Below are 20,577 nucleotides of genomic sequence, written 5' to 3'. Positions count from 1 at the left end.
TAAAACCAAATATTAACATCCTTAAAAGAGTTAAATGTAAAATGTGACTCAGACATACAGTCTTTCTTTGCAATAAGAATGTAATCAAAAGTATTTGTATGCAGTGTTGTTGTAGCCTTGTGGGTCCTAGGATATTAGAGAGACAAGGTGGGTGAGGTAGTATCTTTTATTGGACCAACTTCTGTTGGTGAGAGAAAGCTTGTGTCTCTCACCAACAGAAGTTGGTCCCATAATAGATTCTACCTCACCCACCTTGTCTTTCAAATGTAGTTGACAATCATGCCACTAAAGGCCATTCTGTTCTATTTACTTTCTCACCCTGAGAGCCATATCCTTACTTGCCTTCTTCAGGTAATCAAGATTTCAATAGATGTGTGCAGATACTTGGCTGTGTGAGTTTGATTTGACTCCCTAACGCTATCAGAGTGTTCTTGAAACTTTGCTCTCTTTCTTTCTATTAAATGCATTGTTCTGTCACCATCCTGGTAATCAAGTCTCAATGATTATGTATAAATAAAATCTCAAGGAAATCTTTCTACAGTTACTCTTATATTTAAAAATAAGTAAACAATAGTAAACCATTCCATTCCCACTTCTAAGGATAATAATCAGATATTGTTTCAAAACTGTGAGGGGCCCGGATCCTCCTGCACTTAAAGTCAATGGGAGTTTTACCACTGAATTGAAGGGGAGCAGAAGAGACTTGCGGTATTATATACCTACACATAACACGGAAATAATTACATCTGTGGGAAAGCGATGACACTTATTATGCTTACTAACATGAAATACAGAATGAAACCCCATATATTTAGTGGGTCTTCTGCCACTTTTGCTAAGCATACTTTTGTGTAGTTGTCTAACACAATCCCAAATGTTGTAGCTTAAAAACAAATTAATAATTAAAGAGGAACTGGTGAGCATTCTGCACTCAAAACTCACTACCCAGACTGGACCAGACCAAACCAAACATCTGAAATTAAGGATCTATTCCGGTAACAGACTGAGAGTCCTCAACTTCCATTGACTTGGCAGCTAAAAGGAAAAAGCCAAAAAGTATCTTCTCGGTGTGTATCTGGAGTGATAGAAAGCAACCCTACACTTGCAATTTTTAATACAACTCTCTCAGAAACAAAAGGTAAAAAACTGCTTATGTCAGAAACACAGTGAAAGATGTTCGCAAATTGAGAGACAGCTTTAAAATATTTTGTAGTAGAGTAGCCTTTCCCATTAAAGCCTTAGTATGCAGTGATTATTTGTCCAATTCTTCTTTTTGAAAAGATGCATTTGCAGCCACATTTAAAAAAAAGAGTAAACAAAATTTAAATAGCAAAAAGATGGAATACAAAAAGGCAGCGTTCCACAATGAAAAGCTTACGTGATGACTGGCAAAAACTCTGGCTTTAATTTTATATAAATAAATATGGATAGTATTTTTGCATACATACAGCACAATCAAAGCAAGGCCAAATCTGGAACCGGCAAACTTCAGAGCCTGAACTAAATCCTGTCCAGAGGCCTAAATTAACTGCCCATTTGAGACTGCAGGCATTTTGCAGATAATCCCATTTGGGCTAACTTGAAATTCTGTGGAGAATTAGTTCCAACAGACAGGCACAAAATGAAAAAGAAAAGATTTGGCCCTAGGCATAAATTCTTTGGTTTTTAGTTCTGTATTAACTTAACATTCCTGGTATTTCTTTCCAGTCATAGTATATTTACTAGTACAGTGAACCTATACACACTTTGTTAACAATCAGATTTCCCCCAAAGGGTCATAATTAAACTGTCAAAATGTTAAGTGCACGCTTTCTCAATGTGAATCCTGTCCAATCTTGCATCATCAAAGCTGAATCCATGACTAAAAGAGGCAGCACTCCATAGAGACAAAGTGTAAATCACTCCCTCCCTCAAAACAAACAGAAATACCGCCCCACCCCTTCCTGGACCCACTACATCCACTCACACCCCATGGCGATACAAGTAGCACATTCAGAAGCAAGGGAACATACTTCCCTGATATTTAAGTTATCTACCTGGGTGATCAATAAACTGCCAAGTTTTTGAAGCAACATCCCCAACATGAAAGGTTTTTTATCGCTATCTTCATCACACACATGCACTCCCTATATACCCATCTCCCATCAACATCCATTCCCCCCACAGCTTGCCTCTAAACCTTTGCATATACCCCAATACCGTACAACCTTCCACCCAAAACTGCACATCCACAACCCTGCATGAACCTCTAATCCACATGTAAACACAGTGCTTAATTTGTAATGAAGGAAATCCGGGGGTTCAAGCAATTCATTTACATTCATAACTGATGCAGTAAGCCCAGAGGTGCCAGGGCTATGAATCGCCAAGCTGAGATTGCCAGGGTTCAGCCCTGGCACAAATTAAGCACCATGTAAACATATATCCCCACCCACACATACATACTACAGAACTTAATACAAGCAGAAGAACTAACGTGAATTAGGTTTTGCACTGGGTCTTTTGATATGTGCTAAAAATGGTCCCATACAAATTCTCAAATGCTACATTTTGCACCTACAGAAAGGGCTTCACTGAGCTGAACCAACGAGTTCACTTGATACTCACAGTGATTCTAATATAATAAGCTTTGCTCATGGCAAGCTTGGGAAATACAACTGCTTCAAAACTCCAGATCTCCTGATGATGAAAATTCTCTCAGTTCTGCCCACCCCATATTGTGTATTTGCTCCCAGGACAGGAGCATGCTGCTCTCAGAAATAGCATGCAGCACTGCATGGCTTACACATGGCTCAGCAGTCACCTGCTGCAGATTTTGTAATTCAGTCAAGTGGCAAATCAAGGGGCAAATTCTGCTTTCAGCTACTCCAGTGAGACCGTACTGAACTCAAATCCAGAAACTGTAATGGCCAGTGCACAGATATACCAGAGGGCAGAATCTGGCCTGCTTCATTTCACTAGCCAGGTGACCTGCAGATTGGGAAAGTGGGAGAACAGAGGAAGAGAGAAGCGAGGTGCTAGGATGACTGACGCAAGGGGCAGAAGGAGGGGGCCAGGGAAAAATTACACACAAGGCCTGAGACTGGGGGCAGTGATAGAGGCTGAGTAGGGGGCAGTCTGCACGAGGAGACAGAGGTAGGGGGACTGCAGAGGGGCAGTCTGCACGAAGAGGTCAGCAGGGGGGCAGTTTGCACGAGGTCGCGGAGCTGAGGGTCGGTAAGGGGTCAGTTTGCACGAGGTCGTGGAGCGGAAGGGTCGGTAAGGGGTCAGTCTGCACGAGGTCGCAGAGCGGAAGGGTCGGTAAGGGGGCAGTTTGCACGAGGGGGCAGCGGGCGGGGCGCCAGGCTGCACGAGGTCGCAGAGCGGAAGGGTCGGTAAGGGGGCAGGTTGCACGAGGGGGCAGCGGGGGGGGCGCGGGCGCCAGGCTGCACGAGGTCGCGGAGCGGAAGGGTCGGTAAGGGGGCGGTTTGCACGAGGTCGCAGAGCTGAGGGTCGGTAAGGGGGCAGGTTGCACGAGGGAGCAGAGCGGAAGGGTCGGTAAGGGGGCGGTTTGCACGAGGGGGCAGCGGGGGGGGGGGCGCCAGGCTGCACGAGGGAGCAGAGCTGGGGGTCGGGGCACGGCAGGGGGTCGGGACGGGGCAGCGTGTAGGGGCGGGAGGAGCGGGGTGCGCGGGGATGTGTGGGGCTGCAGCGTGTAGAGGTGGGAGGAGCGGGGTGCGCGGGGATGTGTGGGGCGGCAGCGTGTAGGGGCGGGAGGAGCGGGGTGCGCGGGGATGTGTGGGGCGGCAGCGTGTAGGGGCGGGAGGAGCGGGGTGCGCGGGGATGTGTGGGGCGGCAGCCAGGCCCCAGTTCCGGACTCACCCGGAGCCGGCGGCGGTGGTGGCCCGGATGGAGCTGATGCGCAGCCGGTTGGCCGCGTCCTTCAGGGCCTGCAGCGCCTGTTGGTCGGGCTTGTGATAAGCCTCCATGGAGCAGCGGCGGGTCGGGCCTGGGCTCGGAGCAGAGTGAGGGACAAGCCGCGCCGCCTGCCGACTCGGAGCGAGGCAGACCCAGCCCGCCGCGGGGCCTCCCACAGGCGGGGCCAGCCCGCCCGGAACCGCCCCCGCCCGCCGAGGGGGTGAGCTGGGCGGCGGCGGCGGGGCGGGTGGTTGCCATGGGGATGAGGGGGCTGGGGATGGTGCACAGCGGGGGGTGTAGCCGCCGGGGTTGTGGGGCTGGGGGGGGGCAGGGTCCGGTTCCGGGGAACTGCCAGGCCAGCAGAGGATCTCATCCCGCTTAGCTTCCCCCTTCGCGGGAGAAGTGGCTGCTTTCTGCCCGTGCAGCGTGACACAGCGGCTTTCCTCGGGGCAGCGGCGCCGCCCCTCTGGCTGCCTCTCCGCTCTCTGGGCCAGGCTCTGCGGCAAGCGCGGGCGAGGCACGCTCGCCATGGCGCGTGTAGCGCACCCCGGCAGGGATGGCGGCGCGGATCCTGCAGCCTCCCCTGCGGGGAGGAGCCCTTGGGGAAGGGGGTAGAATGGCAGGATCCGCCCGGTCCCCCCCTAGGACGGGCCCAGCTTCGATCTCCTCTAACCACCACGTAAAATAAAACGGATCTATAATCCACTCAATGAATACAAAAGCATCCTTGGGAATCTTAGATCTAACAAGGGGACTGGGTCCAAGCTCCCCCACTATTTTTGAAGATAAAAAAAATGGAGGAATTTATTTATATCTTTTGGATAAAAGATTAGCTGAATTAATTCCTTTCTGCGTAGTAACTTCAAAGCTGTTATTTATTAGACTTAGCTAAGGGAATACACGTTTTTACAGACACCCACCCACCCACCCAGCACTGCTGCCTTTCACATGGCATTGCAATTTGTCATACACCACAGTTGCCAACTTTCATGCCATAAATGAGCACCCCAACTTTCACCATAAGCCAAAAAATCAAGCTAATCCCATTTCAAAACAAGCCAATCCCTAAGAACTCCAACACTCTATGTGTAACTAGATCCCCTGGCCTGCAGTCTGGGACTGTGGTGCGCCCGCTATGCACCCCCTTACTCTCCCCCCCCGTGCCCTCTGCTTGCTGGGAGCTGATCAAAAAAAAAAAAGTAGTAAAAAGCTACAACAAGCAACTAGCTACATGCCAAATACTAGCCAAAAAGCAACTCAGAAGCCAATTAAGCCAAAAACAAGCCCAATTTCTGCTTCTTTTTTTTTTTCCACTGGTTTGGCATGTGTGTCATACACTTCACTGTCCCACCTGTGGTCCACCACCAGTGCATTTCAACAGACTTCCCAAATTGTTCACCAGCCAGTGGCAGGTTTAAGATTTGAGATAAGAGAGAGATGTTTTAGGTACCTATATGACTACATGCATGTCACAGGAAATCAGCCTGTGGATCTCTCTAGAAGATAGAGATGGGCCTGATTCGCAAAGTTTTCAGACCTGGGTCCAAATTTCTCCCAAGTTTTGTGGGTTGATTTTCTGCTTGCTAATGTTGTGGCTGGTCTGTATCTCAAACATCTGACGTTCCACAACTATTTGGTTAGCAGGAGTTGATGTAGGCCTAAATATAGTAGAAAGACAAGTTATATTAATATTAACATGCATCTTTGGTATTTACAATATATGGGCTCCATTACCATAGCATCTGGATATATCAGTCTTTCATATATTTATCTCCACAACACCCCTGTGACGCTGGGCAGTGATATTCCCATTTGACAGATGAGGGGAATGGAGGCACCGAGAAATTAAGTGACTTGCTCAAGGTCACAAAGGTAATCAGTGGTGGAGGAGGGAATTGAACTCTGGTCATCTGACAGACTAGCACTCTAACCATTGGGCCATATTAAAATCTATTTTCATTTGTTTAATGGATAAATAAATAAAAGACATTGAATAAGTCCTCTGCATAATTTCAACTGATACTGCCTCATTCCTGAATTTGGTTTAGACATGGATGTATAGGAATTTCAGAATATAACCAGAGTGGGAAAAATATTGAGGAGCAATTCTTCAGCTTGTACAAATTGTCAGATCTCCATTGAAGTGCCTGTAAGTTTACTTTAAAACTTAGTTTTAACCCAAACATCTTTTGTTAGTTTATATTAGGATCAAATTCTTTCACTGGTTTTCTTGGGCCAAACTTATACTTCTGTCTTCTTAGCTTTAGCTTATTCTTTTGACTCTCTGTATTCATTACAAAAGTTAACCATCCTACTACAAAACTAAATGCCCCCGAATAATAGTTTTGCAGCTCTAAAAGGCCCAGCCCAACATCAGCACAAAATAAAGCTATTGTAGGATTTTTCTTACTCCAGACTATTCAAATTACATCCCCTAGATTTTAAAAAAGCTACCATAAGTTCTTGACAAATACTGGACATCATTGCCAGAAGTCCATCTTCACTAAATAGATTTTCTCTAAGAATTGCAAGGATGAAGGGAATGTTTGCAGTGTTCTTGTGGCTGAGTTGGTCCCAGGATATCAGAGACACAACGTGCATAAGATAATATCTTTTAATGGATCAACTTCTGTTGGTGAAAGAGACAAGCTTTTGAGCTACACAGAGCTCTTCTTGTGGTCATAGGGGAAGTCTCATAAATTTATCAAAACTATGGACTTTGTTGAACAGTGCCATAACTGTATTTAAATCAATGATAAAGCAAACCGTAGAAAAAGAGAGAGAGAACAGAAAAATATATAGAAGAAAAATGCATTCTTCTGGGGATGGGAAGTTTAAGGTCAGAGAAGAGAGTTTAGACTGAAGATGGACAGAATTTAACCAGCTTCTCACTTACAAATAAGTCAATAGTTACCACAGTCACAGTTCTGGGCAACTGCACCTGTATTCCTCCTCTGTGGTTCAGCAGGGGCACCCACTTTTAGGCTCATGGCTCCCCCGCCATCACCTCTCTCTCGGTCACAGATCTGTATCTCTGTCCGTCATGACTAGGGATTTTTCAGGCAGATTTATTCTTAAGGTGAAAGCATTGCACAAAATAAAGTATTGAAACAATAAAGGAGCCTACGTCCGTGCTAATAAGCTTATCACCCCACCACCAAAAAAAGCTGTGGTAGGAGTCAGTCCATCAGTCCCCACACGGGTTTTTCTATGGTTACAAGTTCATTACACCTTTTGCTTAGAACAAGAACACCTATGCATAGGTTAGCCTTTCCTTTACATAGCCTGGGTCTTTGATATGCAGAGACTGTGAATAGGTAATCAGCCAGATAATGGCTCTGTCTTCAGGACATAGCTTCCAAAATGTGGGTCCAAAGGTGGGAATTTGCATTCCCCCTCCCTTTCTCCTAGGAAACTCACTTTACTTTGTTAGACCTGAAAGTGTCTTCTTGTCTGGCACATTGTTTAAAATTCTTTGAAGCATCAGGTTATGCAAGAACTCAGCCTTTTGAGGCATTGCTCTGAAGAAGGGACCTTTGATCTGGCTGATTACCTACTCACAGACGTTTCAAAGACCCAAAGTGGATAAAGGAGCGACTAAGCCCTGGTCTACACTAGGAGTTGAGGTTGAATTTAGCTGCATTAAATCGATTTAACCCTGCACCCGTCCACACGATGAAGCCCTTTTTTTCGACTTAAAGGGCTCTTAAAATCTATTTCCTTACTCCACCCCGACAAGGGGATTAGCGTTTAAAATCAGCCTTGCCGGGTCAAATTTGGGGTACTGTGGATGCAATTAGACGGTATTGGCCTCTGGGAGCTATCCCAGAGTGCTCCATTGTGACCGCTCTGGACAGCGCTCTCAACTCAGATGCACTGGCCAGGTAGACAAGAAAAGGCCCGCACACTTTTGAATTTCAATTTCCTATTAGCATGGTCACCTTCAGCTTGCCACGCTGGCCAGAGCTCATCAGCAGAGGTGACCATGATGGAGTCCCAGAATCGCAAAAGAGCTCCAGCATGGACCAAACGGGAGGTACGGGATCTGATTGCTGTACGGAGAGAGGAATCTGTGCTATCAGAACTCTGTTCCAGTTTTCGAAATGCCAAAACATTTGTCAAAATCTCCCTGGGCATGAAGGACAGAGGCCATAACAGACACCCAAAGCAGTGCCGCGTGAAACTTAAGGAGCTGAGGCAAGCCTACCAGAAAACCAGTGAGGCAAATGGCCGCTCTAGGTCAGAGCCCCAAACATGCTGCTTCTATGATGAGCTGCATGCCATTTTAGGGGGTTCAGCCACCACTACCCCAGCCGTGTTGTTTGACTCCTTCAATGGAAATGGAGGCAACACAGAAGCAGTTTTTGGGGATGAGGAAGATAATGATGATGAAGTTGTAGATAGCTCACAGCAAGCAAGCGGAGAAACTGGGTTTCCCGACAGCCAGGGACTGTTTCTCACCCTGGACCTGGAGCCAGTACCCCCCAAATCCACCCACGACTGCCTCCCCGACCCGCCAGGCGGAGAAGGGACCTCTGGTGAGTGTACCTGTTAAAATACTATACCTGGTTTAAAAGCAAGCATGTTTAATGATTAATTTGCCCTGGCATTTGTGGCTCTCCTGGATGTACTCCCAAAGCCTTTTCAAAAGGTTTCTGGGGAGGGCAGCCTTATTCCATCCACCATGGTAGGACACTTTACCACACCAGGCCAGTAGCACGTACTCGGGAATCATTGTAGAACAAAGCATCGCAGTGTATGTTTGCTGGCATTCAAACAACATCCGTTCTTTATCTCTCTGTGTTATCCTCAGGAGAGTGATATCATTCATGGTCACCTGGTTGAAATAGGGTGCTCTTCTTAAGGGGACATTCAGAGGTATCCGTTCCTGCTGGGCTGTTTGCCTGTGGCTGAACAGGAAGTGTTCCCCACTGTTAGCCACGGGGAGGGGGAGGGGCTAGCCACATGGTGGGGGGAGGCAAAATGCGACCTTGGAATGAAAGCACATGTGCGGTGTATGTAATGTTAACAGCAAGGTTTACCGTAAAAGAGTGTACCCATTGTTCTATAAAATGTGTCTTTTTAAATACTACTGTCCCTTTTTTTTTCCCTCCACCAGCTGCATGTGTTTCAAGGATCACAGGATCTTCTCCTTCCCAGAGGCTAGTGAAGATTAGAAGGCAAAAAAAAACACACTTGTGATGAAATGTTCTCTGAGCTCATGGTGTCCTCCCACACTGACAGAGCACAGACGAATGCGTGGAGGCAGACAATGTCAGAGTGCAGGAAAACACAAAATGACCGGGAGAAGAGGTGGTGGGCTGAGGAGAGTAAGTGGCGGGCTGAAGAGAGAGCTGAAGCTGAAAGGTGGCGGCAGCGTGATGAGAGGAGGTAGGATTCAATGCTGAGGCTGCTGGAGGATCAAACTAATGCGCTCCAGCGTATGGTTGAGTTGCAGGAAGGGCAGCAGGAGCACAGACCACCGCTACAGCCCCAGTGTAACCAACCACCTTCCTCACCAAGTTCCAGAGCCTCCTCACCCAGATGCCCAAGAACGCGTTAGGGGGGCATCCGGCCACCCAGCAACTCCACCACAGAGGATTGCCCAAGCAACAAAAGGCTGGCCTTCAATAAGTTTTAAACTTTTAAAGTGCTGTGTGGCCTTGTCCTTCCCTCCTCCACCACCCCTCCTGGTGCTTCCCTCCTCCACCACCCCTCCTGGGCTACCTTGGTAGTCATCCCCCTATTTGTGTGATGAATGAATAAAGAATACATGAATGTGAAGCAACAATGACTTTATTGCCTCTGCAAGCGGTGATTGAAGGGAGGAGGGGCGGGTGGTTAGCTTACAGGGAAGTAGAGTGAACCAAGGGGCGGGGGGTTTCATCAAGGAGAAACAAACAGAACTTTCACACCATAGCCTGGCCCGTCATGAAACTGGTCTTCAAAGCTTCTCTGATGTGCACCGCGCCCTCTTGTGCTCTTCTAACCGCCCTAGTGTCGGGCTGCGCGTAACCAGCAGCCAGGCGATTTGCCTCAACCTCCTACCCCCCCATAAACGTCTCCCCCTTACTCTCACAGATATTGTGGAGCACACAGCAAGCAGTAATAACAGTGGGAATATTGGTTTTGCTGAGGTCTAACCGAGTCAGTAAACTGCGCCAGCGCGCCTTTAAACGTCCAAATGCACATTCTATCACCATTCTGCACTTGCTCAGCCTGTAGTTGAACAGCTCCTGACTACTGTCCAGGCTGCTTGTTTACGGCTTCATGAGCCATGGCATTAAGGGGTAGGCTGGGTCCCCAAGGATACATATAGGCATTTCAACATCCCCAACGGTTATTTTCTGGTCTGGGAATAAAGTCCCTTCCTGCAGCTTTTGAAACAGACCAGAGTTCCTGAAGATGCGAGCGTCATGCACCTTTCCTGGCCATCCCTCGCTGATGTTGGTGAAACGTCCCTTGTGATCCACCAGTGCTTGCAGCACTATTGAAAAGTACCCCTTGTGGTTTATGTACTCGGCGGCTTGGTGCTCCGGTGCCAAGATAGGGATATGGGTTCCGTCTATGGCCCCACCACAGTTAGGGAATCCCATTGCAGCAAAGCCATCTACTATGACCTGCACATTTCCCAGGGTCACTACCCTTGATATTAGCAGATCTTTGATTGTGTTGGCTACTTGCATCACAGCAGCCCCCACAGTAGATTTGCCCACTCCAAATTGATTCCCGACTGACCGGTAGCTGTCTGGCGTTGCAAGCTTCCACAGGGCTATCGCCACTCGCTTCTCAACTGTGAGGGCTGCTCTCATCTTGGTATTCATGCGCTTCACGGCAGGAGAATGCAAGTCACAAAGTTCCATGAAAGTGCCCTTACACATGCGAAAGTTTCGCAGCCACTGGGAATCGTCCCAGACCTGCAACACTATTCGGTCCCACCAGTCTGTGCTTGTTTCCCGGGCCCAGAATCGGCGTTCCACGGCATGAACCTGCCCCATTAGCACCATGATGCCTGCATTGCCAGGGCCCGTGCTTTGAGAGAAGTCCGTGTCCATGTCCTCATCACTCTCGTCACTGCGCTGACATCGCCTACTCGCCTGGTTTCTCTTTGCCAGGTTCTGGTGCTGCATATACTGCTGAATAATGCATGTGGTGTTTAATGTGCTCCTGATTCCCAAAGTGATCTGAGCGGGCTCCATGCTTGCCGTAGTATGGCGTCTGCACAGGTAACTCCGGAAAAAAGGCGCGAAACGATGGTCTGCCGTTGCTTTCACATAGGGAGGGAGGGAAGGAGGGCCTGATGACATGTACCTAGAACCACCCGCGACAATGTTTTTTGCCCCATCAGGCATTGGGATCTCAACCCAGAATTCCAATGGGCAGCGGAGACTGCGGGAACTGTGAGATAGCTACCCACAGTGCAACACTCTGGAAGTCAACGCTAGCCTCGGTACTGTGGAAGCACTCCGCCGAGTTAATGCACTTAGAGCATTTTGTGTGGGACACACACAATCGACTATTTAAAAACGATTTCTAAAAAACTGACTTCTATAATTTCGACCTAATTTCGTAGTGTAGACATACAGATTCGCAAGAGTGCTTGCTCTGAGGGAAACCTGTTATTAACTTGTGACCACAGAAAATCCCCTGGTTGTGGTTTCGAGGACTGTTTACCAGCCAGAACCTTAATTAGAGTGAGGGAATGATCTCTGGTAAGTTTATTAGCATGCATGTAGATTCTTTTATTGCTTTCAATATGTTTTCTCTCAAAGACTTTTACCTTAAGAATAAATGTGATTGTTTATAGAGTGATGCAGTAACTTAACTGTGTAGCGGGCAATTATGCCGTTTACTATCCTTGAGGAGAAAAGCAAAGCTGGCCTGCTTAGACATTCTTACTTGCTGTGGGATTCAGTGTGTAGGCAGGGAAATGTGTAGCGTTGAAATACTCCATTCAGGAGGGGGAAGAGATGCAGGTCTCTACTCAGGAGAGGTGAGAACTAAAGGAGCCTGGAGCCTCTAGTAGGTGCCCTTGCTGGAACCACCGAGGTGGACTACAGGTGCAGTTGTCCTGAACTTTGACAACTGCTTTATAGTTTAGATTACAGAGCACAACCCAATCCACTGAAATTGTTGCATTCAGTGTTAAACAACGTCTTTTCTGAAGTGTGCCCATTTGCTACATCTTATCGCTTAATTGTGAGATACATGAAACTTTTACTGAAGCATCTGTCTATAAGGTGTATAAAAAACCCCCATAACCCTACGTTATCATGGGATACGTCTATCTACATACGCTAGCGGTCTCATGTTGCCAGTACTAAAAGGTCATTGGACTTTCTGAAAATTGTAGATAATTTCCTAACTCAAAAAGTGTTGCATCCAACATGGGCAAATTCTATATTATAACTTATTTTGACAGATGATCACATAACTAAGAATTAGTGGTTACTTAGGTGCAGGTGATCATGATTTACATTTGTTATGTGCTAGTATAAAAGTCCAACCCAGTAATACATACACACACACACACACACACACACGGAGAGTACAATATATATACACTTTTGCTTTAAAATGGCCAATTTCATAAAGTTGAAAACAGCTATGAGCCAAATCATCTGAAAGAAGTAATTTAAACAGAAAATGTGAATTATAATTGGGAATTTCTTAAGAAATTTTTTTTGTCTCTAGTAAGAAGAAAAAGGAGGCTACGCTGGTTAAATATATAACAAATGGAGGAAAGGGGAAGTTGATAAACAATGAATATTAATTAGAAACTAGGAATTGTAAAAATTGATAAGGGAAGTAGAAGGACAAAGGGAAAAATCTATGGACTGCATAGTTAAGGACAATAAGGATTTTTTAAAAAAAGTATATTAGGAACAAAAGGCATGTTAGCAGTTCATTACTAGATGGAAATGATAGATTTGTCAACAATGATCTAGGAAAGGCTGCACAAAGGCACTGGTCTTCCACCAATCATGAGAGACCTACTGATTTGAGACAATCCGCTCATTTTCATTCTGGATGTGACTGTGTCCAAAAGGAGATAAATCCCACCACGTGCTGCACCTCTGAGCTTGCTTAAGAACGTTGAGTCATCCCCTGTGTGACCTCTGAGCTTGAGCCTGTTTAGTCAGATGAAACATCATAGGCAATTAACTGCAGGTTTTGTGATACGCCCCATGCCATTCAACCAGGGTCCTGCCAAACCACAGGTGAGGTCCCACCCAGGTATATCAGGAAGCAGTCTCTCTAGTCTGCTCAACGTCACTACCTGGTTGCAAACACTCCCATTGCCAGTAGTTTTGACAGGCTGCCCTTGATTCTGCTTCTAGCCAGCCTGTGTTGCAGCCTGCATCTGCTCCTGCCTCAGAGGGCAGCCTAGGGATTCTGACAACTATTGTAGCCATGAGCTAGAAACTCAAAATGAAAACTCATGAAGTTTCCTGCTTCCTGCATAAGAAAAATTGTTGTGCTCATATTAGCATCTTTTAGAGACCCCCCAACCTAAACTCTGTTCTTGCTATAATTGTGCAAAACAACCCAGCAATGAATGTGGCTATGTGACATAAATAGAGGCAACTCCACTGACTTCAGTGGGAACTGCAGATGCTCCGCACCACCAAAAGTCAGGCCACTCATTTAGATATCTACATATGGAGTTAGGTGTTTAACATTTTCACCTTAAATCAAATTCCAAAACCAAAAAATAATCATAGAATATCAGGGTTGGAAGAGACCTCAGGAGGTCATCTAGACCAACCCCCTGCTCAAAGCAGGACCAATCCCCAATTTTTGCCCCAGATCCCAAATGGCCCTCTCAAGGATTGAACTCACAACCCTGCCTTTAGCAGGCCAATGCTCAAACCACTGAACTCTCCCTCCCCTGCAAGGGTGCTGACTGGCAAATATGTCCTTACCTAGCACATCATCTACAAAACCTAAGCACTTAAGAGCAAGGACATTACACACCTCATATATAAACAAATTATTCACATCAAGTATAAAGTAATGTACAAAAGCTCTGGGTGGGACCCTCACCTCCACTCCAGCCCCTCTACACCAAGCAAGAGGGCCAAAGTGGTGTAAAGGACCTCCAAAAGTTCAGTGTCAGGCCATGGGAAGGATTCCCTCATTAGAGGCACTGCAGAGGACAGTTGTAAGGCTCTCCTCCAAGGACCCCCTTGCAAGCCCTGATTGTCAGGAGGCATGCCAAGGGCAGGGAGGGAGTGTTTGGGGTGGGGCTGCAATTTGGAACAACTGTAGAGATTCTGGACTGTGGCTCATAGGGCTAGGGCTAAGCTTAGAGAGCCTGTGTAAATTATGCGGGGGGGAGGGGACCTATCCCATGCTTGTAGCAGCTGAGGATCAAGAGGGCACAAAAAGAACTTAAAGCCACACCACAGCCACACGCCCTGCCCCCAGGCTGCACTGCAGCTTCACGCTCTGCCTGAGAGTGAATACTGTTCTTTCACCAGTGGATCTCAACATACAAAACAAAATCCATTTAAAAAAGTAGTGTTTGTTCAAATAGATGACACATTCTGTAAGAGGAAACTCCAAGATCTAGCAAAACAATTACTCCTGCCTCTCCCACTAAAAGGCTCCCTTGACCTATGGAGAACACGTACAAGTCATTTTTCCAGATCAGGTAACCCGTGAATGTAGTTTAAGTGATTTGCTAAAGATTACATAGAAAATTTGTCACAGAGTTGAGAAAAGAGCCTTATCTCTGAGATAGAGCAGGAGGGTCCAGTAGGGGTCTGCTAACAGGCACAGGACTTGAGTGCAAGAGCTAAAGGAAGATATCTACATAAACACTCTTATGCTCTTTCTAAGGAGCAACCAACAGCCCATAGAATACAACATGCTCATGCAGTGCCTGAACCTGCTCCCGAAGGCAGCAATGGTAAATAAACTCCCACTGAAGTCACTGGGAACAGGACAGAGCCCAAGGATAGCCACAAAAAACCTAGTCATATTTTTGCTTAAACTTCAACCTGTTTTCTTTCTGTTATAGCTGCCCAGGAGCTTAAGGAGATTTTCTAGAAAGCTTGGAGGATAACTAACCAGCTGTTTTTGAGTTAGAGGGACTGAAACGGATGTTAGACAAAAAATAAAATTTCCAGTCAAGGTATATTTAAATGGCCTCTCACTCAAAAATAATGTGATTTTTTTTTAAAAAAAAACTTTGCAGAAAACAAGCCAACAAGAATAATTATTTGTTTTCAGGGTAAATCTGGCATTTTCCAGACCAAACCTATTTTCCAAGCCAAAATATTACGGGGCAAAACAGCTTTATATTTGAAGCTTGTTGCAGCCTTTACACAGGGAGTTTACCACCTTTCCCTAATGAATGGATAGTCCATTGAAAACTACTGCAGAGACACATACACAGTGTTCCATCTCCCCATAGTGTGCAGGAATCCCATTAATGAATTACTTTGGATAACAGATGCAATCCAATACTTAAGTACAATGAGGGTAATTTACAGGAGCATTTCAGCTAGAGACTGATCCAAGTTGCAAAATTTAGAACCAGATCTAGATTTCAATGCTGCAAAGTTTGGGGCTATTTGGATCGAGAGTTTTGATTCAGCCACTCTGATTTCAGCCTTAGTTACGAAGATCTTTGCTTGTGCTTGTTTAAGCCAAGCCTTTAACTCTATCTGATCACAGTTTTAGTTAGATAAATGTTCTTTAGCAAATCTCTACAGCACACACACTTTTAAAAGGTTTCAGAGTAGCAGCCGTGTTAGTCTGTATTCACAAAAAGAAAAGGAGGACTTGTGGCACCTTAGAGACTAACAAATTTATTTGAGCATAAGCTTTCGTGAGCTACAGCTCACTTCATGTGATGCATTCAGTGGAAAATACAGTGGGGAGATTATTACATAGAGAACATGAAACAATGGGTGTTACCATACACACTGTAAGGAGAGTGATCACTTAAGATGAGCTATTACCAGTAGGAGAGCGGGGGGGGGGGGGGGATGAGGGTGGGGAAGAGAACCTTTTGTAGTGATAATCAAGGTGGGCCATTTCCAGCAGTTGACAAGAATGTCTGAGGAACGGTGGGGGTGGGGGATAAACATGGGGAAATAGTTTTACTCTGTGTAATGACCCATCCCCTCCCAGTCTCTATTCAAGCCTAAGTTAATTGTATCCAGTTTGCAAATTAATTCCAATTCAGCACTATCTCGTTGGAGTCTGTTTTTGAAGTTTTTTTGTTGAAGAATTGCCACTTTTAGGTCTGTAATGGAGTGACCAGAGAGATTGAAGTGTTCTCCGACTGGTTTTTGAATGTTATAATACGTCTGATTTGTGTCCATTTATTCTTTTACGTAGAGATTGACCAGTTTGACCAATGTACATGGCAGAGGGGCATTGCTAGCACATGACGGCATATATCCCATTGGTAGATGTGCAGGTGAACAAGCCTCTGATAGTGTGGCTGATGTGATTAGGCTCTATCATGGTGTCCCCTGAATAGATATGTGGGCACAGTTGGAATGGGCTTTATTGCAAGGATAGGTTCCTGGGTTAGTGCCTCTGTCGTGTGGTATGTGGTTGCTGGCGAGTATTTGCTTCAAGTTGGGGGGCTGTCTGTAAGCAAGGACTGGCCTGTCTCCCAAGATCTGTGAGAGTGATGGGTCGTCCTTCAGGATAGGTTGTAGATCCTTGATGATGCGTTGGAGAGGTTTTAGTTGGGGGCTGAAGGTGATAGCTAGTGGCGTTCTGTTATTTTCTTTGTTGGGCCTGTCCTGTAGTAGGTGACTTCTGGGTACTCTTCTGGCTCTGTCAATCTGTTTCTTCACTTCAGCAGGTGGGTATTGTAGTTGTAAGAATGCTTGATTGAGATCTTGTAGGTGTTTGTCTCTGTCTGAAGGGTTGGAGCAAATGCGGTTGTATCGTAGAGCTTGGCTGTAGACAATGGATCGTGTGGTGTGGTCTGGATGAAAGCTGGAGGCATGTGGGTAGGAATAGTGGTCAGTAGGTTTCCGGTATAGGGTGGTGTTTATGTGACCATTGCTTATTAGCACCGTAGTGTCCAAGAAGTGGATCTCTTATGTGGACTGGTCCAGGCTGAGGTGGATGGTGGGATGGAAATTGTTGAAATCATGGTGGAATTCCTCAAGGACTTCTTTTCCATGGGTCCAGATGATGAAGATGTCATCAATGTAGCACAAATAGAGTAGGGGCATTAGGGGACAAGAGCTGAGGAAGCGTTGTTCTAAGTCAGCCATAAAAATGTTGGCATACTGTAGGGCCATGCGGGTACCCATAGCAGTGCCGCTGATTTGAAGGTATACATTGTCCCCAAATGTGAAATAGTTATGGGTGAGGACAAAGCCACAAAGTTCAGCCACCAGGTTTGCCGTGACATTATCGGGGATACTGTTCCTGATGGCCTGTAGTCCATCTTTGTGTGGAATGTTGGTGTAGAGGGCTTCTGTATCCATAGTGGCAAGGATGGTGTTTTCAGGAAGATCACCGATGGATTGTAGTTTCTTCAGGAAGTCAGTGGTGTCTCGAAGATAGCTGGGAGTGCTGGTAGCGTAGGGCCTGAGGAGGGAGTCTACATAGCCAGACAATCTGCTGTCAGGGTGCCAATGCCTGAGATGATGGGGCGTCCAGGATTTCCAGGTTTATGGATCTTGGGTAGCAGATAGAATACCCCTGGTGGGGGTTCTAGGGGTGTGTCTGTGCGGATTTGTTCTTGTGCTTTTTTTCAGGGAGTTTCTTGAGCAAATGCTGTAGTTTCTTTTGGTAACCCTCAGTGAGATCAGAGGGTAACGGCTTGTAGAAAGTGGTGTTGGAGAGCTGCCTAGCAGCTTCTTGTTCAAATGCCAACCTATTCATGAGGACGACAGCACCTCCTTTAAGAGGTTTCAGAGTGGTAGCGGTGTTAGTCTGTATCAGCAAAAAAACCCAAAACCGAGTACAAAATTTGTTAGTCTCTAGGGTGCCACAAGTACTCCTCGTTTTTTTTTACATTTTTAAAAGTAACTTCATTACATCTACAGAGTAGCTGTCTGACATTTGAATCATGATAAGTAAACAAACTAGTTTCCCCCCCTCCATTCAACAGACTAGGAATTTGCTTTGTCATTATAGGTTGGCATATCTGATCAGGACTCACTGTTTAAAGGAACAACTACATTCAAATGACTGAACTTCTTCGTTAAAGATCTTATTACCAAAAATGGAATAACTTACTTTGTGTAAATAAGAAGACATTTATATTATTTTAACAACCAACTGTTTCGTGTTTACAGTATAACTAGAAAGGAGAAGGGGAACAGGAGAGGCATCTAGAACAGTCAAATTAAGACTTTTTTGTTCAATGTTTGTACAGTACCTAGCACAGTGATGTCCTGGTTTATGAATGGTGCTCATAGGCAACTCCTGCTATACTACTAATAAATAATAAAAACAGACTTCCCATTTACATTATGTCATACTCTAAAACTACAGTGGGAGAAATCCAGGCCCCATTAAAATAAATGGGGGTTTGGCATTGACTTCAGTGGGGCCAAGATTTCATGCATTGTGTTTTTCTGGAAAAGGGATTTCAGTTTCTTTCCTACAACATAACAGATTTTGGGATTATTATTCCGTTTGGAAAGAGCAGCAGGAGAGGCCGCCTTTTGGGAGTAGGACTGGCTAGGGCCCAAATTCTTGCCCCAATTATGCAAGCTGTTGTGCACTGCCAAACCACTGCACCAGTGCAAAGATCCATTGATTTTAGCCTTGGATGGAACAGCCTGCAAAAATAGGGCCTAAGCAGTTTAATAAGTATTGCAGGGGTCGGCAACCTTTCAGAAGTGGTGTGCTGAGTCTTCATGTATTCACTCTAATTTAAGGTTTTGCCTGCCAGTAATACATGTTAACATTTTTAAGACGGTCTCTTTCTATGTCTATAATATAATAACTAAACTATTGCATGTAAAATAAATAAGCTTTTAAAAAATGTTTAAGAAGCTTCATTTAAAATTAAATTAAAATGCAGAGCCCCCCGGACCGGTGGCCAGGACCCGGGCAGCGTGAGTGCCACTGAAAATCAGCTCGCATGCCGCCTTTGGCGCACGTGCCATAGGCTGCCTAACCCTGATGTATTGTTTAGCTAAGCAACAAATAAAGGGGTAATTGGGGCAAAACTATCTCCAAATATTGAACAGCATCGACATCAATGATGGAGGAAAAAAATTAGAGGCAAGGGAACACTGTAATGAGAGAAAGATGTGGAAAGGAAAGTTTTTCTAACACCCCAAACTTTCCTTACAGTGAAATCTATCAGATTGGAGATTAGTCTCCCCAGAGGAGGAGTAGAAGCCTTGTTGCTTGGCATTTTAGAAGGAAACTGGACAATACACTAGAAAAATATACTGTGGATCACAATCCCACATTGGCAAGGGGATGGAATAGAAAGTCTTGTAGGCCTTCCTCCACCCTTCTCCGATTTCTACAAAGTGGGGCAGGATGTGAGACTATATGCTCTCTAGAGTAAGAGCACATAAGGACTCTGCTAGCATCACACTAGATCTTCTCTCTCGTGGTTACGCTGAGTCTCTTGATTTATGTAAGCAATAAACACCAGCTGTACATTCACATCGCATACCTGCATGTTTTAAGTGAGGCCCAAGGACAAGTGCCTTCAGTCAACCTGAAAAGGAAGCATATTCCTTATGCCCTTGAGATTAGGCTTCCTGCAATGCATTTTATAAAATTGTACTACTTGCATTTTAAATAGGAAAAAAACCCTCCAGATTTATTCATGAAAAATGAGAGACTGAGCCAATTCACTGGGAACAACTTCTTTCTTAGCAAGAGCTACAGATTTTGGGCTCTAATGTAAGAGCCATCAGCAAAGAAATAGGACTTGGATATGCCATTAGTCTGGCAACTCCATTATCCTGCTTCAGGATATCTGAAGGCTAAAAAAAAAAAAAAAAAAATCCATAATGGACCTGGCAAATAGTTGTGCACTATCACAGCACAGACTGGGGAAGGGAGGTCATGCCCAACTCAGGTTGGTTATCAGTGTATGGATTGAAATATTCTGGATTCCTAGAAGTGAACCTCATTTCATCCTCAGCCACTAAGCCCTGGTAAATCATCCAAAGGAGGCATGCAGCAGCCCAGGAATTAAATGGTAACTCACAGCAAAGCAAGTGATTTCTTCTGTGTTCCATGTAACATCTCTGTGTGTCTCATTTATCCCTGATCACCTCACTGCTAGTCACCTCTCTCCACATTTCCCCTCTACATTTTGCTTCAACTCTTTTCTGTTGACAGGTTTCAGAGTGGTAGCCATGTTAGCCTGAATCAGCAAAAACAACGTATTTTCCACTCCATGCATCTGATGAAGTGGGTTCTAGCCCACAAAAGCTTATGGCCAAATAAATGTTAGTCTCTAAGGTGCCACAAGGACGCATCGTTGTCTTTTCTGTTGTTTACCCGCACTTCTATTTCCTGTTTGCTCTCCTTTTATTCTACCTCACTCCTAAAGTTCTTCTTTAAAATGTGCTAATGATGGACAGAAGAGCCTCCTCTCTTTCTCAGTGCTTAACTGGCCCTTCCAGGAGTCCTGCACACAGAAGGAAAGCACAAAAAATTGGAAGACATGTACAAACATTTTACAAACAAATGTATTAGTGCACTAATTCACAG

At 45.4% G+C, this 20,577-nt stretch overlaps 2 protein-coding genes across 4 annotated transcripts in view; one reads left to right on the top strand and one right to left on the bottom strand.

Annotated features, from left to right (window-relative positions):
- TKT (transketolase) overlaps positions 1–4,081 on the bottom strand; it is a 44,560-nt gene extending 40,479 nt beyond the window's left edge. For both annotated transcript variants that reach the window (XM_073351563.2, XM_073351562.2), the window contains exon 1: positions 3,862–4,081. In XM_073351563.2, the coding sequence (XP_073207664.1) occupies positions 3,862–3,968 (107 nt within the window). In that variant the 5' untranslated portion in view covers positions 3,969–4,081. The remainder of the gene's footprint in view (positions 1–3,861) is intronic.
- On the top strand, positions 3,786–9,741 carry LOC140914227 (myb/SANT-like DNA-binding domain-containing protein 7). 2 transcript variants are annotated; one of them, XM_073351567.2, is made up of 3 exons: positions 3,786–4,117; positions 7,830–8,435; positions 9,017–9,702. In XM_073351567.2, exons 2-3 carry the CDS (start codon positions 7,883–7,885, stop codon positions 9,097–9,099), a joined length of 636 nt encoding a protein of 211 aa, XP_073207668.1. In that variant the 5' UTR covers positions 3,786–4,117; positions 7,830–7,882; the 3' UTR covers positions 9,100–9,702. The 2 variants fall into 2 exon arrangements, 1 of the variants encoding a protein (XP_073207668.1); XR_012159823.2 differs by lacking the exon at positions 7,830–8,435 and having other exon boundaries at positions 9,017–9,741.
- The last annotated feature ends 10,836 nt before the right edge of the window (positions 9,742–20,577 follow it).

This window comes from Lepidochelys kempii, chromosome 7 (assembly GCF_965140285.1).
Source record: "Lepidochelys kempii isolate rLepKem1 chromosome 7, rLepKem1.hap1, whole genome shotgun sequence".
Lineage (NCBI taxonomy): Eukaryota > Metazoa > Chordata > Testudines > Cheloniidae > Lepidochelys > Lepidochelys kempii.
This window is presented reverse-complemented; position numbering and strand designations above follow the sequence as displayed.